Raw genomic sequence first — 25442 nt, 5'->3', positions numbered from 1 at the left:
TCCAGAGATGTTTCATTTTGCCTCGATTTGGCAGCCTCGGTCCAGATCATCATGGCATTTGTAGTTCTTTATGAAAGCCACATTAGCAGCTAATCAGCATTTCATTTGATGAGGGTAAATACAGGCAAATATATTGAGAAAAGGAATTGTAAGTGTTTCTAAAATCCCATAGAAGAATTAAGGGTAGAAAAACGATTGGAACCATGTCCCTGTTTGACCGCTAGGTTGTAAGGATATGTTTACTGTGGTACTGTACTACCTGCCAACACAGCGGGTGAAAGGGAGGGAGTGACCGAGGGAGAGCAGCTTTGCAGGGAATTAGGATTTACTCTGTATTAGTGTAGAGGAGGGAGGGAGGGAGGGAGGGAGGGAGAGCACAGGAGTAAGAGTAGGAGAGAAAGAAACACGCCTGAAAGAGCGGGAGTACGGAATATGTAACATAAAAAGCAAGAAGGAAATAAATGGATTCGTAGCTTGCTGAGCTTATCATAGAGAAAGGGACAGTGAGGAAGAGGGACGAGGTAGAAAGAAAGGAGAAGACGGTGTCTGAAACAGCAACAGACAGATGTTCCAGAAAGCTGGCGAAGAGATACGGATAAGAAAAGGGGAAAGGAGGAGAGGGGAAGTGCAGAGAACATTGTTTGGCTGACAGAAGATTTGAGAAACGACTGCAACAAAAAGGCCGGATGGGAGTCTATACTGACACGCATACACACCCACAACACAGACATGGATAGACTGCGGCCGACCAGTGACTCCGGTCGACTACTGCCAGTGGTACCCAAAGGTGAGTGATTAGTGTTGGTATGCGCGATTGTAGAGTAGAATTGCATTTTCTTTTAAGTTTGGTGTGTGAAGATGGACACTACGCTGTGTTGGACTGAGCCACACACCTATTAAACATACTATTGAGCACTGAGCATTACACCACGGATATCAGCTTCATTTGTTATGAACAGTAGCATGGCGCCAGTGTGTGCAGCGTGCCACGGGAGAGGAGATACTATGTGACCTGATACAGCTGCTGTTGCTATGGACCTTACACTTCTTTATCAGTACATTATAAACTGGGTGGTTCGAGCCCTGGGGTATGACTAAAGGTTTATTTTTTACTGCTAAATTACGTTGGTAACCAGTGACACCTCGGGGGTTTGTGGTATATGGCCAATATACCACGGCTAAGAGCTGTTCTTTTGCACAACGAAAAGCGGAGTGCCTTGATACAGCCCTTAGCCGTGGTATAATGGCCATATGCCACAACCCCGTGCCTTATTGCTTAAGTATAGACTGACATGGTCACTTATGTTTACACTACTCAGTAGGGTACGTGTTGTATGTGTCACAGGCGGGGAACTGAACCCGGGTCTCCAATGGGAGAAACCAACGTCTTGACCGTTAAACCAAGAGGTAATTCCCTCCTGGGCTGAAGGTGAAACTGATTTTGAAGTCGGGGGCAGGGGTACCTCATCACCAGGCCATGAGTCCGACTCACGTCTGCTACGTTTGCTTGTGGTGTCTATAGCGCTGTCATGTATATGTGGTACAATGTTATTCATTTCAAATCAGTACTTGAAGTGGGATGAAAACGATGCCAGAGCTCACCATCATTTTACTGTACCAGGGTTCATATTGAAGGGTCTTGACCCCAGGTCTCCCAGCCCATAGCCAAACGTATTAACCAATGCTGTAATATGGTTATAGGGAGATCGTAACAAGCTGAACTGGTACAGGAAGTATTCATATTCAATCATCTCTCCTCTCTCACCCTCTCAGACCCTCTCACTAATGCATTAGATGCCATTGTGGTCAGCACTGATCTCATCGAGGATGCACTCCGACCTCACCTGGAAACAGTACTTACTGTCATACAGGAAAAACGTGAGTCCCACACACACACACACACACACACTTCTGACCACAGCAAAGAGGACACTACCTGCCAACAAAACCAAAAATTACACAAAAACGTGGCCTTTCCTTCAAGGGAGAACTTTGATTTTGTCTATTCTCCAAAAGTATATTATGTACAGTAGCCAAGCCTTTTGTTAAACAGGATGGGAGGGAGGGTTTCCATTAGTTACCACAGCCACAAAGTCAAAATATCGTAGAAATTCATGAACACCAAAATGAGCTTTTGGTCTTATTTTAGGTTAGGGTTAGCAGTGTGTTTTTCAGTTTAGGGTTAAGGTTAGGTTTAAAATCACATTTTAAGAAGAGAAATTTGTGGTAACAAGTGAGGAACAAGGGAGAGAAGGAAGGAAGGGGTTGAGAGCGGGAGAGTTGGATGCGTGACCAATTGGACAAACAGCCGCTAAGCCATTTGTGTCTGAGAGAGAGAGAGAGACGGAGGGAGGGAGAAAGAGAGACGAAACGGAGAGAGAGGCGAAAAGGTCACAGGGTTGATTAACCTGCCTGGATTAAACTCACACACGCGTAAACAAACCATACACAATGTACATAAACTCACGCAAAAAAGAAACGTCCTCTCACTGTCAACTGCGTTTTTTCAGTAAACTTAACATGTGTAAATATTTGTATGAACTTAACAAGATTCAACAACTGAGACATAAACTGAACATGTTCCACCGACATGTGACTAACAGAAATGGAATAATGTGTCCCTGAACAAAGGGGGGGTCAGAAATCAAAAGTAACAGTCAGTATCTGGTGTGGCCACCAGCTGCATTAAGTACTGCAGTGCATCTCCTGACCGTTCCACAGGTGCATGTTCATTAATTGTTTATGGTTCATTGAACAAGCTTGGGAAACAATGTTTAAACCCTTTACAATGAAGATCTGTGAATTTATTTGGATTTGTATAAATTATCTTTGAAAGACAGGGTCCTGAAAAAGGGACGTTTCTTTTTTTGCTGAGTTTACATGGCACACAAGGTATTCACACAGCATATCATGGTTTACAATTAACGCACCATATTATGAACTAAAAACATTTTTCATTGACTATGAATATGGTATTCTATCAATGACAAACAGGAGAACTCATTCACACCTTCTTAGAGAGGAACGGACTACAAACATGGCATTTTATGGACTACAAACACGTTGACTCTGAAAGTCACTGCAGATACATCAGGACTGCAGACAGAAACCGAGATGACTGTGGGTGTTGTGGTTCTGGATGTACCTTACCTAATTAGAAATAAATCGGAGTTCAATTTTTTTCCAAAATTGACGTTAAAGGTTCAAATGTATTTCTTTATTTTGTTTTTAAGAAATTCTAAAATAGTTTGACAACCCTGTTTTGTTCGCTTTAAATGATATCAAACTCAACTGTTTATCTTTTTCAGTCAGTGATGAAGACATGTATCATGGTATGGTGGGGTATGCAAAATGGGTCAACTTTGAGCACCTTTATCTTTTGAAGGTTTTGGCATTCAGGTCCAAAATGTCCCTTTCTGACCACTTCTTAAATGGACAAACATTGTATGAAACATTTTGCTTAATCAAAAGTGATGCTGTCAAAAAGTGATTAAATTCAAATGGATTTCCCCCCACACACTACTAGGTCCGTATCGCGGCCGACAGGTTTGTTCATAACATTCATTATACACAATACAATCTTAGACTGAACTTCTTACTGTGTAGCTCTTTCTCTCTATCTCTAGGTTTTGTATCATACACAATGTTTAAAATGTCAGAACAGTACTTTTCTCATAAAAAATGTCATATGCAAGAACGGGTGACACTTGTAATTTCTGCAGTGCCATATAAAACCATGTTTTTGACAATTCGTTAGCCAATTTTACTACACCAGTATTTCATCCTCATTCTGCATAATTTTAACCTGTTGAATGTTAATGTTAAGTGCATGGCCTTGTAAAACATATCATCATGAAGGCCATGAACAGTACCCAGTAATGCCTTATACTGTTAGAAGGCTCAGATTTTGTGCTTTTTTTATTAGGTATTCATTATTTGTGATTTTATGCATTTTTTGCAGTAGTATGCACTTCTATAATCCGCCACAGTTCACGTGTCATAATACCGATAAAAACACAGAAATGGTTCCAATGGTTTTCCTGCCATTCATTTTTCACATTATGAATAAATAAAAAAGTATAATTAATTGTGTTTGGTGTAGGTTTACCTTGGCATGACGTTTTAATAGCCGTGTAATTCTCAGACAATGTGAGTTTTATTAATTAATTCGCCTCAATTTACTCTAAAAAATTCGCAATGCTAATTATTGATGAAAGTTACCTTGTCAGAGAGAGATTTGCGTGGTTATCGAAATGTCATGCCAGGGTAATCCTGGCATGCCTGAGTTTACATGGCACACAAGGTATTCACACAGTCACGTACACACAGTATTCACATGCATGCCTGGATGGCTTGCAGGTAAATGGAGGGAGAATACAGTAAAGAGTGTATATTGCGCTTGTTAATATGATGCTGTGCATTTAATCTCTGTTTGTGTGTATGGTGTGTAGAGCGTGGGGCTGCGGAACAGGTGGCAGTGAGTGGTGTATTACCTACTCTGGCTCAAGCCCTTAGGAGGAGAGGACCGCTTACTTTAATGACTGCTAAACTGGTGTCAGAACTGGCCAGAGAAAGTAAGTCTCTCTCTCTGCCTCTCTCGCTCTGCCTCTCTCTCTCTCTGCCTCTCTCTCTCCCTGCCTCTCTCTCTCTTTCTTTGCCTCTCTCTCTCTCTCTCTCTCTCTCTCTGTCTCTCTCTCTCTCTGCCTCTCTCTGCCTCTTTCTGCCTCTCTCTCGCTCTGCCTCTCATGGTTGTCATTCACTGCTTCTTTCTCCATCAGCGGTGATCAGGGAGAGGTGTGGTGAGACAGGGGTGTCATCTGCTCTGCTGTCTGTGCTGCTCTCCAGGGATCAGGAGCTGCTGATACACGCTGGCCGCGCTATCGCTCGTATCTGCTACGAGAGCCGTGAGTCATCGCTAACCACTGACCCCTAACCCTCGACCACAGCCTTATCTCTAACGCTTCAAGTCTAAGCCCTTAACCTACCCTTTCTTACACATATCTCTCTCTCTCAGGGTGTCAACAGGAGCAGTTGTTGCGTTTGGGGGCGGTCCCTAGGCTGGTCGGAATCCTGCTGGGTTTTAAAAGCAACCAGCCTCTGGAGGGTGTGTGTCTTGTGGCCCTGTGTAACCTAGGTGACATGGGAGAGGGGGGGAGGATGGAGGTATATCGTGGGAGAGAGGCGTGTCGCTTATGCCCCGAGGAGTCTGTGTTTCGTGGCGTGACTTGTCACTCCTGCGGCTTTGGCTCCATGGTTACAGTCGTCAGACTGACCCAGTGGTCGCCCGGGCAACACACCGTCAGCATCGAGGTGTTATCCCGTTACTCCATCGGGTTCTGGAGAATGCATAACAACCGCCGGACAGTGCGACGTTCGCCACTCTCTCACCTGGGAACGTGTCCTAGGTTCTACAAAGCCATCAAGTACTCCGTCCAGAACATTCCCAACAGTAGAAGCCTCAAGTCACTGATCTTCCACATCTTCCTTTGAGAGGGGAATGGACTACAAACATGGCAGCATATTATGGACTACAAACATGGCAGCATATCATGGTTTACAACACCACGCACCATATTATGAACTAAAAACATTTTTCATTGACTATGAATATGGTATTCTATCAATGACAAACAGGAGAACTCATTCACACCTTCTTAGAGAGGAACGGACTACAAACATGGCATTTTATGGACTACAAACACGTTGACTCTGAAAGTCACTGCAGATACATCAGGACTGCAGACAGAAACCGAGATGACTGTGGGTGTTGTGGTTCTGGATGTACCTTACCTAATTAGAAATAAATCGGAGTTCAATTTTTTTCCAAAATTGACGTTAAAGGTTCAAATGTATTTCTTTATTTTGTTTTTAAGAAATTCTAAAATAGTTTGACAACCCTGTTTTGTACGCTTTTAAATGATATCAAACTCAACTGTTTATCTTTTTCAGTCAGTGATGAAGACATGTATCATGGTATGGTGGGGTATGCAAAATGGGTCAACTTTGAGCACCTTTATCTTTTGAAGGTTTTGGCATTCAGGTCCAAAATGTCCCTTTCTGACCACTTCTTAAATGGACAAACATTGTATGAAACATTTTGCTTAATCAAAAGTGATGCTGTCAAAAAGTGATTAAATTCAAATGGATTTCCCCCACACACTACTAGGTCCGTATCGCGCCGACAGGTTTGTTCATAACATTCATTATACACAATACAATCTTAGACTGAACTTCTTACTGTGTAGCTCTTTCTCTCTATCTCTAGGTTTTGTATCATACACAATGTTTAAAATGTCAGAACAGTACTTTTCTCATAAAAAAATGTCATATGCAAGAACGGGTGACACTTGTAATTTCTGCAGTGCCATATAAAACCATGTTTTTGACAATTCGTTAGCCAATTTTACTACACCAGTATTTCATCCTCATTCTGCATAATTTGAACCTGTTGAATGTTAATGTTAAGTGCATGGCCTTGTAAAACATATCATCATGAAGGCCATGAACAGTACCCAGTAATGCCTTATACTGTTAGAAGGCTCAGATTTTGTGCTTTTTTTATTAGGTATTCATTATTTGTGATTTTATGCATTTTTTGCAGTAGTATGCACTGCTATAATCCGCCACAGTTCACGTGTCATAATACCGATAAAAACACAGAAATGGTTCCAATGGTTTTCCTGCCATTCATTTTTCACATTATGAATAAATAAAAAAGTATAATTAATTGTGTTTGGTGTAGGTTAACCTTGGCATGACGTTTTAATAGCCGTGTAATTCTCAGACAATGTGAGTTTTATCAATTAATTCGCCTCAATTTACTCTCAAAAATTCGCAATGCTAATTATTGATGAAAGTTACCTTGTCAGAGAGAGATTTGCGTGGTTATCGAAATGTCATGCCAGGGTAATCCTGGCATGCCTGAGTTTACATGGCACACAAGGTATTCACACAGTCACGTACACACAGTATTCACATGCATGCCTGGATGGCTTGCAGGTAAATGGAGGGAGAATACAGTAAAGAGTGTATATTGCGCTTGTTAATATGATGCTGTGCATTTAATCTCTGTTTGTGTGTGTGTGGTGTGTAGAGCGTGGGGCTGCGGAACAGGTGGCAGTGAGTGGTGTATTACCTACTCTGGCTCAAGCCCTTAGGAGGAGAGGACCGCTTACTTTAATGACTGCTAAACTGGAGTCAGAACTGGCCAGAGAAAGTAAGTCTCTCTCTCTGCCTCTCTCGCTCTGCCTCTCTCTCTCTCTGCCTCTCTCTCTCCCTGCCTCTCTCTCTCTTTCTTTGCCTCTCTCTCTCTCTCTCTCTCTCTCTCTGTCTCTCTCTCTCTCTGCCTCTCTCTGCCTCTTTCTGCCTCTCTCTCGCTCTGCCTCTCATGGTTGTCATTCACTGCTTCTTTCTCCATCAGCGGTGATCAGGGAGAGGTGTGGTGAGACAGGGGTGTCATCTGCTCTGCTGTCTGTGCTGCTCTCCAGGGATCAGGAGCTGCTGATACACGCTGGCCGCGCTATCGCTCGTATCTGCTACGAGAGCCGTGAGTCATCGCTAACCACTGACCCCTAACCCTCGACCACAGCCTTATCTCTAACGCTTCAAGTCTAAGCCCTTAACCTACCCTTTCTTACACATATCTCTCTCTCTCTCAGGGTGTCAACAGGAGCAGTTGTTGCGTTTGGGGGCGGTCCCTAGGCTGGTCGGAATCCTGCTGGGTTTTAAAAGCAACCAGCCTCTGGAGGGTGTGTGTCTTGTGGCCCTGTGTAACCTAGGTGACATGGGAGAGGGGGGGGAGGATGGAGGTATATCGTGGGAGAGAGGCGTGTCGCTATGCCCCGAGGAGTCTGTGTTTCGTGGCGTGACTTGTCACTCCTGCGGCTTTGGCTCCATGGTTACAGTCGTCAGACTGACCCAGTGGTCGCCCGGGCAACACACCGTCAGCATCGAGGTGTTATCCCGTTACTCCATCGGGTTCTGGAGAATGCATAACAACCGCCGGACAGTGCGACGTTCGCCACTCTCTCACCTGGGAACGTGTCCTAGGTTCTACAAAGCCATCAAGTACTCCGTCCAGAACATTCCCAACAGTAGAAGCCTCAAGTCACTGATCTTCCACATCTTCCTTTGAGAGGGGAATGGACTACAAACATGGCAGCATATTATGGACTACAAACATGGCAGCATATCATGGTTTACAATTACACGCACCATATTATGAACTAAAAACATTTTTCATTGACTATGAATATGGTATTCTATCAATGACAAACAGGAGAACTCATTCACACCTTCTTAGAGAGGAACGGACTACAAACATGGCATTTTATGGACTACAAACACGTTGACTCTGAAAGTCACTGCAGATACATCAGGACTGCAGACAGAAACCGAGATGACTGTGGGTGTTGTGGTTCTGGATGTACCTTACCTAATTACAAATAAATCGGAGTTCAATTTTTTTCCAAAATTGACGTTAAAGGTTCAAATGTATTTCTTTATTTTGTTTTTAAGAAATTCTAAAATAGTTTGACAACCCTGTTTTGTTCGCTTTTAAATGATATCAAACTCAACTGTTTATCTTTTTCAGTCAGTGATGAAGACATGTATCATGGTATGGTGGGGTATGCAAAATGGGTCAACTTTGAGCACCTTTATCTTTTGAAGGTTTTGGCATTCAGGTCCAAAATGTCCCTTTCTGACCACTTCTTAAATGGACAAACATTGTATGAAACATTTTGCTTAATCAAAAGTGATGCTGTCAAAAAGTGATTAAATTCAAATGGATTTCCCCCCACACACTACTAGGTCCGTATCGCGGCCGACAGGTTTGTTCATAACATTCATTATACACAATACAATCTTAGACTGAACTTCTTACTGTGTAGCTCTTTCTCTCTATCTCTAGGTTTTGTATCATACACAATGTTTAAAATGTCAGAACAGTACTTTTCTCATAAAAAAATGTCATATGCAAGAACGGGTGACACTTGTAATTTCTGCAGTGCCATATAAAACCATGTTTTTGACAATTCGTTAGCCAATTTTACTACACCAGTATTTCATCCTCATTCTGCATAATTTGAACCTGTTGAATGTTAATGTTAAGTGGATGGCCTTGTAAAACATATCATCATGAAGGCCATGAACAGTAACTAGTAATGCCTTATACTGTTAGAAGGCTCAGATTTTGTGCTTTTTTTATTAGGTATTCATTATTTGTGATTTTATGCATTTTTGCAGTAGTATGCACTGCTATAATCCGCCACAGTTCACGTGTCATAATACCGATTAAAAACACAGAAATGGTTCCAATGGTTTTCCTGCCATTCATTTTTCACATTATGAATAAATAAAAAAGTATAATTAATTGTGTTTGGTGTAGGTTAACCTTGGCATGACGTTTTAATAGCCGTGTAATTCTCAGACAATGTGAGTTTTATCAATTAATTCGCCTCAATTTACTCTCAAAAATTCGCAATGCTAATTATTGATGAAAGTTACCTTGTCAGAGAGAGATTTGCGTGGTTATCGAAATGTCATGCCAGGGTAATCCTGGCATGCCTGAGTTTACATGGCACACAAGGTATTCACACAGTCACGTACACACAGTATTCACATGCATGCCTGGATGGCTTGCAGGTAAATGGAGGGAGAATACAGTAAAGAGTGTATATTGCGCTTGTTAATATGATGCTGTGCATTTAATCTCTGTTTGTGTGTGTGTGGTGTGTAGAGCGTGGGGCTGCGGAACAGGTGGCAGTGAGTGGTGTATTACCTACTCTGGCTCAAGCCCTTAGGAGGAGAGGACCGCTTACTTTAATGACTGCTAAACTGGTGTCAGAACTGGCCAGAGAAAGTAAGTCTCTCTCTCTGCCTCTCTCGCTCTGCCTCTCTCTCTCTCTGCCTCTCTCTCTCCCTGCCTCTCTCTCTCTTTCTTTGCCTCTCTCTCTCTCTCTCTCTCTCTCTCTCTCTCTCTCTCTCTCTCTCTGCCTCTCTCTCTTCCTCTCTCTGCCTCTCTCGCTCTGCCTCTCTCTCTCCCTGCCTCTCGCTCTCTTTCTTTGCCTCTCTCTCTCTGTCTCTCTCTCTCTGTCTCTCTCTCTCTCTGCCTCTCTCTGCCTCTCTCTCTCTGCCTCTTTCTGCCTCTCTCTCGCTCTGCCTCTCATGGTTGTCATTCACTGCTTCTTTCTCCATCAGCGGTGATCAGGGAGAGGTGTGGTGAGACAGGGGTGTCATCTGCTCTGCTGTCTGTGCTGCTCTCCAGGGATCAGGAGCTACTGATACACGCTGGCCGCGCTATCGCTCGTATCTGCTACGAGAGCCGTGAGTCATCGCTAACCACTGACCCCTAACCCTCTACCACAGCCTTATCTCTAACGCTTCAAGTCTAAGCCCTTAACCTACCCTTTCTTACACATATCTCTCTCTCTCTCAGGGTGTCAACAGGAGCAGTTGTTGCGTTTGGGGGCGGTCCCTAGGCTGGTCGGAATCCTGCTGGGTTTTAAAAGCAACCAGCCTCTGGAGGGTGTGTGTCTTGTGGCCCTGTGTAACCTAGGTGACATGGGAGAGGGGGGGGAGGATGGAGGTATATCGTGGGAGAGAGGCGTGTCGCTATGCCCCGAGGAGTCTGTGTTTCGTGGCGTGACTTGTCACTCCTGCGGCTTTGGCTCCATGGTTACAGTCGTCAGACTGACCCAGTGGTCGCCCGGGCAACACACCGTCAGCATCGAGGTGTTATCCCGTTACTCCATCGGGTTCTGGACAATGCATAACAACCACCGGACAGTGCGACGTTCGCCACTCTCTCACCTGGGAACGTGTCCTAGGTTCTACAAAGCCATCAAGTACTCCGTCCAGAACATTCCCAACAGTAGAAGCCTCAAGTCACTGATCTTCCACATCTTCCTTTGAGAGGGGAATGGACTACAAACATGGCAGCATATTATGGACTACAAACATGGCAGCATATCATGGTTTACAAACAACGCACCATATTATGAACTAAAAACATTTTTCATTGACTATGAATATGGTATTCTATCAATGACAAACAGGAGAACTCATTCACACCTTCTTAGAGAGGAACGGACTACAAACATGGCATTTTATGGACTACAAACACGTTGACTCTGAAAGTCACTGCAGATACATCAGGACTGCAGACAGAAACCGAGATGACTGTGGGTGTTGTGGTTCTGGATGTACCTTACCTAATTAGAAATAAATCGGAGTTCAATTTTTTTCCAAAATTGACGTTAAAGGTTCAAATGTATTTCTTTATTTTGTTTTTAAGAAATTCTAAAATAGTTTGACAACCCTGTTTTGTTCGCTTTTAAATGATATCAAACTTAACTGTTTATCTTTTTCAGTCAGTGATGAAGACATGTATCATGGTATGGTGGGGTATGCAAAATGGGTCAACTTTGAGCACCTTTATCTTTTGAAGGTTTTGGCATTCAGGTCCAAAATGCTTAATAAAAAGTGATGCTGTCAAAAAGTGATTCAATTCAAATGGATTTCCGCCCACACACTACTAGGTCCGTATCGCGGCCGACAGGTTTGTTCATAACATTCATTATACACAATACAATCTTAGACTGAACTTCTTACTGTGTAGCTCTTTCTCTCTATCTCTAGGTTTTGTATCATACACAATGTTTAAAATGTCAGAACAGTACTTTTCTCATAAAAAAATGTCATATGCAAGAACGGGTGACACTTGTAATTTCTGCAGTGCCATATAAAACCATGTTTTTGACAATTCGTTAGCAAATTTTACTACACCAGTATTTCATCCTCATTCTGCATAATTTGAACCTGTTGAATGTTAATGTTAAGTGCATGGCCTTGTAAAACATATCATCATGAAGGCCATGAACAGTAACTAGTAATGCCTTATACTGTTAGAAGGCTCAGATGTTGTGCTTTTTTTATTAGGTATTCATTATTTGTGATTTTATGCATTTTTGCAGTAGTATGCACTGCTATAATCCGCCACAGTTCACGTGTCATAATACCGATAAAAACACAGAAATGGTTCCAATGGTTTTCCCGCCATTCATTTTTCACATGCGTCCGCGTCATCTGACCACTTCCGTATTGATCGAGTCACTGGTAATTCCTGCTTTAGTTTTTGCTTGTAGGCAGGAATCAGTAGGATAGAATTATGGTGAGATTTGCCAAATTGAGGGCGAGCTTTGTATGCATCTCTGTGTGTGGAGTAAAGGTGGTCAAGAATATTTTTTTCCCACTGGTTGCACATGTGACATGCTGGTAGAAATTAGGTGAGGTAAAATGAGGTTAAACGGTTTAAAACGTGCCTGCATTAAAGTCTCTGGCCACTAGGAAGCCTCTTCTGGATGAGCATTTTCTTGTTTGCTTAGACCTTATACAGCTCGTTGAGTGCAGTCTTAGTGCCAGCATCGGTTTGTGTTGGTAAATGGACTGCTACGAAAAATATAGATAAACTCTCTTGGTAAATAGTATGGTCTACAGCTTCTCATGAGGTACTCTACCTCAGGCAAGCAATACCTAGACATCGCACACCAGCTGTTATTGACAAATAGACACAGACCCCCACCCCTCGTATTACCAGACGTAGCTGTTCTGTCCTGCCGATGCACGGAAAACCCAGCCAAATGTATATTATCCGTGTCGTCGTTCAGCAACGACTCAGTGAAACATAAGATATTTAGTTTTTAATGTCCCGTTGGTAGGACAGTCTCGAACGGAGATCATCCAGTTTATTTTTCAGTGATTGCACGTTGGCCAATAGAACCGATCTCCGCCCCCTGTATTTCATTATTTTCTTCATGCGAATGACATGGATTTGGGCCTGGTCTCGGAGAAGCAGTATATCCTTCGCGTCGGACTCATTAAAGAAAATATCTTTGTCCAGTTCGAGGTGAGTAATCGCATTTCTGATGTCCAGAAGCTCTTTTCGGTCATAAGAGACGGTAGCAGCAACATTATGTACAAAATAAGTTACAAACAATGTGAAAATAACACACAAAAATAGCACAATTGGTTAGGAGCCTGTAAAACGGCAGCCATCCCCTCCGGTGCCATTATTATACCTAGGGGGTAGGGGCCAAGTTTTGATTTGGGAAGTGGACTTAGCACTCAGTGATGTGAGGACAGAAATGGAAGAGGAAGAGGCAAAAGAGTTTAAGTGCCTTGGAACACATTGACTAAATTGTAAATTACTGTAATATATTTACATTGACTATTGGGACAACTTTATATTAAAGTTGTAATTTTCCAAAGCATGGTGATTCCTTTGTGTAGAGAGAGCCAAGCCTAGATCAGGGTTCTCTGACTCTGGTCCTGAAGAGCTACTGCTAACACCTGATTCAGATAATCAAGGTCTTGATGAACAGACAATTAGTAGAATCAGGGGTGTTAGAGCAGGGATGGACCAAAATCCTGCACATGCAGTGGAGTTTGAGAATACTTTTCTATAGAGTTGCTGAAGCTAGTTGATGTCTCTATCTCACTGTTTTGGCGGTTGGGTGTTTTAGTACATTCAGAGAGATTTTAGGGAGCGAGGAGCTCTGCCTCACATGTAGAGATAGGTGGTGGACTAGATGGATATAACCCGTTTTAGCATGGACATTGCCATTGAGGCAGAAAATATATGTGTAGCCTAGTGCAGACTTTCTACTCTGTAAATTGACGTGGTTTGGTAAATGTTTCACATAGACATGTCTTTATACTTTTTAGCTCTTGGTTACTTCTGTTTTGTTTACAATTATAAATAAAATGTTGCTTGCACAGAAGACTTGAACATGTCTCTGACTTGCCTCGTTCACGTGCTAGTCCGAACTAGGAAACTCAGTAATGTCCCACTCGATTGTAGTTATACACGTGCCGCGTTCAACCAAATTTCAGAGTTTCCTATGTCCGATTTAGCGTGTGTTTAATTCCAACCATCAACAGGTTATTGTGCGTAACAACAGGTCTGAGATTGAAACTAAGACACAGTGGCAATCTGGTTCTGCGTTTGATGAAGCGCTAACAGACTGACATGCCTATCTAATTAGCTAGATTATCCTATTGATGGTTAGAAAGGTTGGGTTTATTACACATTTAAAATCAACAAATCCAACAGCATGCAAGGCCAAAAACTGCCTGCGAGCCTAAGCTTCAATCATAGCCGTCGAAGGCTGTACATCCATTTTAGAACAGCAAAAGTAAAATTGGGAGGGTTAATTGCTTTTTCACTACATCTAAAAAAAACATGTACATCTAAAGAAAATGTTTTATGTTTAATATCAATAAACTAAAGACAACCAGACAGTAACCATAAAACCCTAATATTCCTGTCACTCATTGATTAATTACTAACAGTCAGCCTCTGGCTGTATCAAACACACACTCATTGGACTATAAAGGCTAAACCTCAAGTTAGATAAACAGATGCTGCAGAAATCTTAAAGTATTTAACGCATGAGATAAACCTTCCTCCCATCTGGACAGGCAGGATCATAGATCACTCTTTCCTGCTGTTCTCACAGCTTGCAGTAGGGGAGTTATTCACCTGTAGAGGGCTTCCACAATTTTAAAGTAAACTGGGTGGGCATTCCTATGGGTTGGGAGCGATCAGACAATGATCAGAGCATTATTAGCCTTAAGCTTTTTTTCAAAACACAAATAAGGAAATGTACTACTTTAAAATTGTTTGAGCAAGATGCTGTGCAGAACCACTGATCTACAAATCGTCCTGCATTCTAAAGAACTACGCAGTAAGAAATCCTCACTACAAGGATTAGCGAAACACCTTGCTCAGTCAGCCAAATGTAAATCGGTCGAGTCAACCAAGCCAAGGGCCTATCAAGCCCCATACAACTGGCGGTCAAACAGGGAAATGGTTCCAATCCTTTTTCCACCATTCATTGTTCCCAAAGGGGATTTTAGAAACGCCTAAAATAAGGGCTGTGTTTCATGTAGGCTTACCCTGGCATGGCGTTTTGATAACCATGTAAATCTCTTTTGGACAAGGTTGACTTTATTCAATGTATTCGGCTCTGATTCAAAATTGCTAATTAACATCAAAGTGGACATAATGCAAGACCATAAATCCCTGCCAAGTCCTGCACCTCTTCTCTAGCTGACACCTTTGCTAACAGGTATTGTGTCAATTTAGAACTTGCAGAAGACAGTTCAGAATTGTCAATTTAAAGAAATGTTGCCAATTTATTCATTACAACATTTAGCTAACTTTAGATAGTTAATCCAGAGATGTTTCATTTTGCCTCGATTTGGCAGCCTCGTCCAGATCATCATGGCATTTGTAGTTCTTTATGAAAGCCACATTAGCAGCTAATCAGCATTTCATTTGATGAGGGTAAATACAGGCAAATATATTGAGAAAAGGAATTGTAAGTGTTTCTAAAATCCCATAGAAGAATTAAGGGTAGAAAAACGATTGGAACCATGTCCCTGTTTGACTTTAGGTTGTAAGGATATGTTTACTGTGGTACTGTACTACCTGCCAACACAGCGGGTGAAAGGGAGGGAGTGACCGAGGGAGAGCAGCTTTGCAGGGAATTAGGATTTACTCTGTATTAGTGTAGAGGAGGGAGGGAGGGAGGGAGGGAGAGCACAGGAGTAAGAGTAGGAGAGAAAGAAACACGCCTGAAAGAGCGGGAGTACGGAATATGTAACATTAAAAGCAAGAAGGAAATAAATGGATTCGTAGCTTGCTGAGCTTATCATAGAGAAAGGGACAGTGAGGAAGAGGGACGAGGTAGAAAGAAAGGAGAAGACGGTGTCTGAAACAGCAACAGACAGATGTTCCAGAAAGCTGGCGAAGAGATACGGATAAGAAAAGGGGAAAGGAGGAGAGGTGAAGTGCAGAGAACATTGTTTGGCTGACAGAAGATTTGAGAAACGACTGCAACAAAAAGGCCGGATGGGAGTCTATACTGACACATATGCACGCATACACACCCACAACACACACACATGGATAGACTGCGGCCGACCAGTGACTCCGGTCGACTACTGCCAGTGGTACCCAAAGGTGAGTGATTAGTGTTGGTATGCGCGATTGTAGAGTAGAATTGCATTTTCTTTTTAAGTTTGGTGTGTGAAGATGGACACTACGCTGTGTTGGACTGAGCCACACACCTACTTAAACATACTATTGAGCACTGAGCATTACACCACGGATATCGCTTCATTTGTTATGAACAGTAGCATGGCGCCAGTGTGTGCAGCGTGCCACGGGAGAGGAGATACTATGTGACCTGATACAGCTGCTGTTGCTATGGACCTTACACTTCTTTATCAGTACATTATAAACTGGGTGGTTCGAGCCCTGGGGTATGACTAAAGGTTTATTTTTTACTGCTAAATTACGTTGGTAACCAGTGACAGCTCGGGGGTTTGTGGTATATGGCCAATATACCACGGCTAAGAGCTGTTCTTTTGCACAACGAAAAGCGGAGTGCCTTGATACAGCCCTTAGCCGTGGTATAATGGCCATATGCCACAACCCTCGTGCCTTATTGCTTAAGTATAGACTGACATGGTCACTTATGTTTACACTACTCAGTAGGGTACGTGTTGTATGTGTCACAGGCGGGGAACTGAACCCGGGTCTCCAATGGGAGAAACCAACGTCTTGACCGTTAAACCAAGAGGTAATTCCCTCCTGGGCTGAAGGTGAAACTGATTTTGAAGTCGGGGGCAGGGGTACCTCATCACCAGGCCATGAGTCCGACTCACGTCTGCTTGTGGTGTCTATAGCGCTGTCATGTATATGTGGTACAATGTTATTCATTTCAAATCAGTACTTGAAGTGGGATGAAAACGATGCCAGAGCTCACCATCATTTTACTGTACCAGGGTTCATATTGAAGGGTCTTGACCCCAGGTCTCCCAGCCCATAGCCAAACGTATTAACCAATGCTGTAATATGGTTATAGGGAGATCGTAACAAGCGAACTGGTACAGGAAGTATTCATATTCAATCATCTCTCTCTCTCACCCTCTCAGACCCTCTCACTAATGCATTAGATGCCATTGTGGTCAGCACTGATCTCATCGAGGATGCACTCCGACCTCACCTGGAAACAGTACTTACTGTCATACAGGAAAAACGTGAGTCACACACACACACACACACACACACACACACACACACACACACACACACACACACACTTCTGACCACAGCAAAGAGGACACTACCTGCCAACAAAACCAAAAATTACACAAAAACGTGGCCTTTCCTTCAAGGGAGAACTTTGATTTTGTCTATTCTCCAAAAGTATATTATGTACAGTAGCCAAGCCTTTGTTAAACAGGATGGGAGGGAGGGTTTCCATTAGTTACCACAGCCACAAAGTCAAAATATCGTAGAAATTCATGAACACCAAAATGAGCTTTTTGGTCTTATTTTAGGTTAGGGTTAGCAGTGTGTTTTTCAGTTTAGGGTTAAGGTTAGGTTTAAAATCACATTTTAAGAAGAGAAATTTGTGGTAACAAGTGAGGAACAAGGGAGAGAAGGAAGGAAGGGGTTGAGAGCGGGAGAGTTGGATGCGTGACCAATTGGACAAACAGTCGCTAAGCCATTTGTGTCTGAGAGAGAGAGAGAGAGGGAGGGAGGGAGAAAGAGAGACGAAACAGGAGAGAGAGGCGAAAAGGTCACAGGGTTGATTAACCTGCCTGGATTAAACTCACACACGCGTAAACAAACCATACACAATGTACATAAACTCAGCAAAAAAAGAAACGTCCTCTCACTGTCAACTGCGTTTTTTTCAGTAAACTTAACATGTGTAAATATTTGTATGAACTTAACAAGATTCAACAACTGAGACATAAACTGAACATGTTCCACCGACATGTGACTAACAGAAATGGAATAATGTGTCCCTGAACAAAGGGGGGGTCAAAATCAAAAGTAACAGTCAGTATCTGGTGTGGCCACCAGCTGCATTAAGTACTGCAGTGCATCTCCTGACCGTTCCACAGGTGCATGTTCATTAATTGTTTATGGTTCATTGAACAAGCTTGGGAAACAATGTTTAAACCCTTTACAATGAAGATCTGTGAATTTATTTGGATTTGTATAAATTATCTTTGAAAGACAGGGTCCTGAAAAAGGGACGTTTCTTTTTTTTGCTGAGTTTACATGGCACACAAGGTATTCACACAGCATATCATGGTTTACAATTAACGCACCATATTATGAACTAAAAACATTTTTCATTGACTATGAATATGGTATTCTATCAATGACAAACAGGAGAACTCATTCACACCTTCTTAGAGAGGAACGGACTACAAACATGGCATTTTATGGACTACAAACACGTTGACTCTGAAAGTCACTGCAGATACATCAGGACTGCAGACAGAAACCGAGATGACTGTGGGTGTTGTGGTTCTGGATGTACCTTACCTAATTAGAAATAAATCGGAGTTCAATTTTTTTTTAAATTGACGTTAAAGGTTCAAATGTATTTCTTTATTTTGTTTTTAAGAAATTCTAAAATAGTTTGACAACCCTGTTTTGTTCGCTTTTAAATGATATCAAACTCAACTGTTTATCTTTTTCAGTCAGTGGTATGGTGGGGTATGCAAAATGGGTCAACTTTGAGCACCTTTATCTTTTGAAGGTTTTGGCATTCAGGTCCAAAATGTCCCTTTCTGACCACTTCTTAAATGGACAAACATTGTATGAAACATTTTGCTTAATCAAAAGTGATGCTGTCAAAAAGTGATTAAATTCAAATGGATTTCCCCCCACACACTACTAGGTCCGTATCGCGGCCGACAGGTTTGTTCATAACATTCATTATACACAATACAATCTTAGACTGAACTTCTTACTGTGTAGCTCTTTCTCTCTATCTCTAGGTTTTGTATCATACACAATGTTTAAAATGTCAGAACAGTACTTTTCTCATAAAAAAATGTCATATGCAAGAACGGGTGACACTTGTAATTTCTGCAATGCCATATAAAACCATGTTTTTGACAATTCGTTAGCCAATTTTACTACACCAGTATTTCATCCTCATTCTGCATAATTTGAACCTGTTGAATGTTAATGTTAAGTGGATGGCCTTGTAAAACATATCATCATGAAGGCCATGAACAGTAACTAGTAATGCCTTATGCTGTTAGAAGGCTCAGATTTTGTGCTTTTTTTATTAGGTATTCATTATTTGTGATTTTATGCATTTTTGCAGTAGTATGCACTTCTATAATCCGCCACAGTTCACGTGTCATAATACCGATTAAAAACACAGAAATGGTTCCAATGGTTTTCCTGCCATTCATTTTTCACATTATGAATAAATAAAAAAGTATAATTAATTGTGTTTGGTGTAGGTTAACCTTGGCATGACGTTTTAATAGCCGTGTAATTCTCAGACAATGTGAGTTTTATCAATTAATTCGCCTCAATTTACTCTCAAAAATTCGCAATGCTAATTATTGATGAAAGTTACCTTGTCAGAGAGAGATTTGCGTGGTTATCGAAATGTCATGCCAGGGTAATCCTGGCATGCCTGAGTTTACATGGCACACAAGGTATTCACACAGTCACGTACACACAGTATTCACATGCATGCCTGGATGGCTTGCAGGTAAATGGAGGGAGAATACAGTAAAGAGTGTATATTGCGCTTGTTAATATGATGCTGTGCATTTAATCTCTGTTTGTGTGTGTGGTGTGTAGAGCGTGGGGCTGCGGAACAGGTGGCAGTGAGTGGTGTATTACCTACTCTGGCTCAAGCCCTTAGGAGGAGAGGACCGCTTACTTTAATGACTGCTAAACTGGTGTCAGAACTGGCCAGAGAAAGTAAGTCTCTCTCTCTGCCTCTCTCGCTCTGCCTCTCTCTCTCTGCCTCTCTCTCTCCCTGCCTCTCTCTCTCTTTCTTTGCCTCTCTCTCTCTCTCTCTCTCTCTCTCTGTCTCTCTCTCTCTCTGCCTCTCTCTGCCTCTTTCTGCCTCTCTCTCGCTCTGCCTCTCATGGTTGTCATTCACTGCTTCTTTCTCCATCAGCGGTGATCAGGGAGAGGTGTGGTGAGACAGGGGTGTCATCTGCTCTGCTGTCTGTGCTGCTCTCCAGGGATCAGGAGCTACTGATACACGCTGGCCGCGCTATCGCTCGTATCTGCTACGAGAGCCGTGAGTCATCGCTAACCACTGACCCCTAACCCTCGACCACAGCCTTATCTCTAACGCTTCAAGTCTAAGCCCTTAACCTACCCTTTCTTACACATATCTCTCTCTCTCTCAGGGTGTCAACAGGAGCAGTTGTTGCGTTTGGGGGCGGTCCCTAGGCTGGTCGGAATCCTGCTGGGTTTTAAAAGCAACCAGCCTCTGGAGGGTGTGTGTCTTGTGGCCCTGTGTAACCTAGGTGACATGGGAGAGGGGGGGAGGATGGAGGTATATCGTGGGAGAGAGGCGTGTCGCTATGCCCCGAGGAGTCTGTGTTTCGTGGCGTGACTTGTCACTCCTGCGGCTTTGGCTCCATGGTTACAGTCGTCAGACTGACCCAGTGGTCGCCCGGGCAACACACCGTCAGCATCGAGGTGTTATCCCGTTACTCCATCGGGTTCTGGAGAATGCATAACAACCGCCGGACAGTGCGACGTTCGCCACTCTCTCACCTGGGAACGTGTCCTAGGTTCTACAAAGCCATCAAGTACTCCGTCCAGAACATTCCCAACAGTAGAAGCCTCAAGTCACTGATCTTCCACATCTTCCTTTGAGAGGGGAATGGACTACAAACATGGCAGCATATCATGGTTTACAACACCACGCACCATATTATGAACTAAAAACATTTTTCATTGACTATGAATATGGTATTCTATCAATGACAAACAGGAGAACTCATTCACACCTTCTTAGAGAGGAACGGACTACAAACATGGCATTTTATGGACTACAAACACGTTGACTCTGAAAGTCACTGCAGATACATCAGGACTGCAGACAGAAACCGAGATGACTGTGGGTGTTGTGGTTCTGGATGTACCTTACCTAATTACAAATAAATCGGAGTTCAATTTTTTTCCAAAATTGACGTTAAAGGTTCAAATGTATTTCTTTATTTTGTTTTTAAGAAATTCTAAAATAGTTTGACAACCCTGTTTTGTTCGCTTTTAAATGATATCAAACTCAACTGTTTATCTTTTTCAGTCAGTGGTATGGTGGGGTATGCAAAATGGGTCAACTTTGAGCACCTTTATCTTTTGAAGGTTTTGGCATTCAGGTCCAAAATGTCCCTTTCTGACCACTTCTTAAATGGACAAACATTGTATGAAGCATTTTGCTTAATAAAAAGTGATGCTGTCAAAAAGTGATTCAATTCAAATGGATTTCCGCCCACACACTACTAGGTCCGTATCGCGGCCGACAGGTTTGTTCATAACATTCATTATACACAATACAATCTTAGACTGAACTTCTTACTGTGTAGCTCTTTCTCTCTATCTCTAGGTTTTGTATCATACACAATGTTTAAAATGTCAGAACAGTACTTTTCTCATAAAAAAATGTCATATGCAAGAACGGGTGACACTTGTAATTTCTGCAGTGCCATATAAAACCATGTTTTTGACAATTCGTTAGCCAATTTTACTACACCAGTATTTCATCCTCATTCTGCATAATTTGAACCTGTTGAATGTTAATGTTAAGTGCATGGCCTTGTAAAACATATCATCATGAAGGCCATGAACAGTAACTAGTAATGCCTTATACTGTTAGAAGGCTCAGATGTTGTGCTTTTTTTATTAGGTATTCATTATTTGTGATTTTATGCATTTTTGCAGTAGTATGCACTGCTATAATCCGCCACAGTTCACGTGTCATAATACCGATAAAAACACAGAAATGGTTCCAATGGTTTTCCTGCCATTCATTTTTCACATTATGAATAAATAAAAAAGTATAATTAATTGTGTTTGGTGTAGGTTTACCTTGGCATGACGTTTTAATAGCCGTGTAATTCTCAGACAATGTGAGTTTTATCAATTAATTCGCCTCAATTTACTCTCAAAAATTCGCAATGCTAATTATTGGTGAAAGTTACCTTGTCAGAGAGAGATTTGCGTGGTTATCGAAATGTCATGCCAGGGTAATCCTACACGAAACACAGACCTTATATGAAGTAGTTATAAAATCCCAGATTGAACAATTGGAACCATTGAACCGTTTTATGACTCATACTGTGACACTCAACAGTAAATAGTATGAACAATAGTAAGTAGTAGATTTAATTTTCACATTTCATATGCTATGAACAACCTATTAATTAAAAATGGCAAAATAGGGCTTAACACGTTTTAGATAATCTACATATTCTCACAATTTTACAACTAACATGCTGTAAGATTTCAGCTGAATTATTACTGTAAGAATGTTTATATTTAATGGCCAAGGAAAATCTAACTAATTTCCTGGTGAGATAGCACAGCCACAAGATAGCACAGCCACAAAGGCAGAATTGGCTATATCGTTAAAATTCATGAAAACAAAAATGTGCTTTTTTGTCATAATTTAAGGTTAGGGGTAGATATAAGGTTAGCGGTGTAGTTAAGGTTTAAAGTCACCTTTTAAGAAGAGAAATTGTATAAATACGTGGGGATTTGACTTTGTGGCTGTGGTAACTATTCACGACCCTCCCCTGTGAACATACCTCAGCTGTCATCTAATATAATGTTTGCCCCTCTCGTGATGAACACAAAGTTTTTTCACATCTTTAAGTTGTCACACAATATTTATTTTAATTAAATTAGATATAAATAGATGTGTGTTTGTCGTAGAATGATGAGACTAGTATAGTATCATCTTTTGTACCTGTGATATTTGCATATTTCCGTTGGGAAACGCCTACTATGAAGTGCGCGTTTTCAATAACTCAACTCGCCTTTGCACTCCTAAACAATGCCATTTTTGAAATATTGGCAAAGGGTGGAGTCTACAAAACTTAGTTCACTCTGTTCGTAGCATATTTTAGTTTTGGGAACAGAAAACTGTATTGAGATGAAATGTTTCGTCGATTAGTAAATTAGCAGAATGTCGGCTATAATCCGCCACAGTTCACGTGTCATAATACCGATAAAAACACAGAAATGGTTCCAATGGTTTTCCTGCCATTCATTTTTCACATTATGAATAAATAAAAAAGTATAATTAATTGTGTTTGGTGTAGGTTTACCTTGGCATGACGTTTTAATAGCCGTGTAATTCTCAGACAATGTGAGTTTTATCAATTAATTCGCCTCAATTTACTCTCAAAAATTCGCAATGCTAATTATTGATGAAAGTTACCTTGTCAGAGAGAGATTTGCGTGGTTATCGAAATGTCATGCCAGGGTAATCCTACACGAAACACAGACCTTATATGAAGTAGTTATAAAATCCCAGATTGAACAATTGGAACCATTGAACCGTTTTATGACTCATACTGTGACACTCAACAGTAAATAGTATGAACAATAGTAAGTAGTAGATTTAATTTTCACATTTCATATGCTATGAACAACCTATTAATTAAAAATGGCAAAATAGGGCTTAACACGTTTTAGATAATCTACATATTCTCACAATTTTACAACTAACATGCTGTAAGATTTCAGCTGAATTATTACTGTAAGAATGTTTATATTTAATGGCCAAGGAAAATCTAACTAATTTCCTGGTGAGATAGCACAGCCACAAGATAGCACAGCCACAAAGGCAGAATTGGCTATATCGTTAAAATTCATGAAAACAAAAATGTGCTTTTTGTCATAATTTAAGGTTAGGGGTAGATATAAGGTTAGCGGTGTAGTTAAGGTTTAAAGTCACCTTTTAAGAAGAGAAATTGTATAAATACGTGGGGATTTGACTTTGTGGCTGTGGTAACTATTCACGACCCTCCCCTGTGAACATACCTCAGCTGTCATCTAATATAATGTTTGCCCCTCTCGTGATGAACACAAAGTTTTTTCACATCTTTAAGTTGTCACACAATATTTATTTTAATTAAATTAGATATAAATAGATGTGTGTTTGTCGTAGAATGATGAGACTAGTATAGTATCATCTTTTGTACCTGTGATATTTGCATATTTCCGTTGGGAAACGCCTACTATGAAGTGCGCGTTTTCAATAACTCAACTCGCCTTTGCACTCCTAAACAATGCCATTTTTGAAATATTGGCAAAGGGTGGAGTCTACAAAACTTAGTTCACTCTGTTCGTAGCATATTTTAGTTTTGGGAACAGAAAACTGTATTGAGATGAAATGTTTCGTCGATTAGTAAATTAGCAGAATGTCGGCCAAAATCCATCTTGTCCAACTGCCGTTCACTGGGCTTCCTCTCACGACCATATGTGGGAACGCCAAACGGATGTTCCACATTTATACATCCGGTGAAATATCTGCCTCATTGTTTTATCTGGGAGTGGGGTGTGTCGAATGTGCTCTGCTATTAGGTTAGAGGATTTTGATTGAGCTGTGTTTTTTTTCTTCTGTTTCTTGCCATGAAACTACCCTACATTGAGCTACCATACCGCTAGAGTTTGGATGAGTCTGAGTCGTATTTCACTGTTAGTTTTACACAAATAATTGTACAATTTTATTTATAAAACTGACAATTGTTTAATTTTAAATTGAAGTATTGATGATGACAAATGTTTAATTTATTTTTATTTAACCTTTATTTAACCAGGTAGGCCAGTTGAGAACAAGTTCTCATTTACAACTGCGAGCTGGCCAAGATAAAGCAAAGCACAGCAGTGCGACAAAAACAAAAACACAGAGTTACAGATGGAATAAACAAACATACAGTCAATAATACAATAGAGAAATCTATATACAGTGTGTGCAAATGTAGTAAGATCAGGGAGGTAAGGCAATAAATAGGCCATAGTGGCGAAATAATTACAATTAAGCATTAACACTGGAGTGATAGATGTGCAGATGATGATGTGCAAGTAGAGATACTGGGATGCAAAAGAGCAAAAAAATAACAATATGGGGATGAGGTAGTTGGGTGGGCTATTTACAGATGGGCTGTGTACAGGTGCAGTGATCAGTAAGCTGCTCTGACAGCTGATGCTTATAGTTAGTGAGGGAGATATTAGTCTCCAGCGTCAGTGACTTTTGCAATCCGTTCCAGTCATTGGCAACAGAGAACTGGAAGGAAAGGCGGACAAAGCAAGTGTTGGCTTTGGGGGTGACCAATGAAATATACCTGCTGGAGCGTGTGCAATTGGTGGTTGTTGCTATGGTGACCAGTGAGCTGAGATAAGGTGGGGCTTTACATAGCAAAGACTTATAGATGAACTGGAGCCAGTGGGTTTGGTGACAGATATGTAGTGAGGGCCAGCCAACGAGAGCTTTTGGGGCGACAGGTAGCCTAGTGGTTAGAGCGTTGGACTAAAAACCAAAAGGTTGCAAGATTGAATCCCCGAGCTGACG

At 41.5% G+C, this 25442-nt stretch overlaps 2 protein-coding genes and 1 pseudogene across 2 annotated transcripts; all 3 read left to right on the top strand.

The window, feature by feature from the left end:
* The first annotated feature begins 360 nt into the window (after positions 1-360).
* Positions 361-21876, top strand: LOC123729006 (uncharacterized; annotated as a pseudogene).
* On the top strand, positions 6184-8198 carry LOC106596211 (uncharacterized). The gene is made up of 3 exons (XM_045702383.1): positions 6184-7216; positions 7421-7546; positions 7659-8198. Exons 1-3 carry the CDS (start codon positions 7180-7182, stop codon positions 8132-8134), a joined length of 639 nt encoding a protein of 212 aa, XP_045558339.1. The 5' UTR covers positions 6184-7179; the 3' UTR covers positions 8135-8198.
* Positions 8215-11420, top strand: LOC123729007 (uncharacterized). The gene is made up of 3 exons (XM_045702382.1): positions 8215-9862; positions 10201-10326; positions 10439-11420. Exons 1-3 carry the CDS (start codon positions 9826-9828, stop codon positions 10912-10914), a joined length of 639 nt encoding a protein of 212 aa, XP_045558338.1. The 5' UTR covers positions 8215-9825; the 3' UTR covers positions 10915-11420.
* Positions 21877-25442: the final 3566 nt, after the last annotated feature.

Source organism: Salmo salar, chromosome ssa19 (assembly GCF_905237065.1).
Source record: "Salmo salar chromosome ssa19, Ssal_v3.1, whole genome shotgun sequence".
In the NCBI taxonomy this organism is placed as follows: domain Eukaryota; kingdom Metazoa; phylum Chordata; class Actinopteri; order Salmoniformes; family Salmonidae; genus Salmo; species Salmo salar.
This window is presented reverse-complemented; position numbering and strand designations above follow the sequence as displayed.

Bases quoted from the DNA above. Each gene is read 5' to 3' on its own strand.
- LOC123729007 (XM_045702382.1), top strand. From the start codon at position 9,826: ATGACTGCTAAACTGGTGTCAGAACTGGCCAGAGAAA. The intron at 9,863-10,200 runs GTAAGTCTCTCT...TTTCTCCATCAG, and splicing joins GTCAGAACTGGCCAGAGAAA to CGGTGATCAGGGAGAGGTGT. The intron at 10,327-10,438 runs GTGAGTCATCGC...TCTCTCTCTCAG, and splicing joins TCGTATCTGCTACGAGAGCC to GGTGTCAACAGGAGCAGTTG.
- LOC106596211 (XM_045702383.1), top strand. From the start codon at position 7,180: ATGACTGCTAAACTGGAGTCAGAACTGGCCAGAGAAA. The intron at 7,217-7,420 runs GTAAGTCTCTCT...TTTCTCCATCAG, and splicing joins GTCAGAACTGGCCAGAGAAA to CGGTGATCAGGGAGAGGTGT. The intron at 7,547-7,658 runs GTGAGTCATCGC...TCTCTCTCTCAG, and splicing joins TCGTATCTGCTACGAGAGCC to GGTGTCAACAGGAGCAGTTG.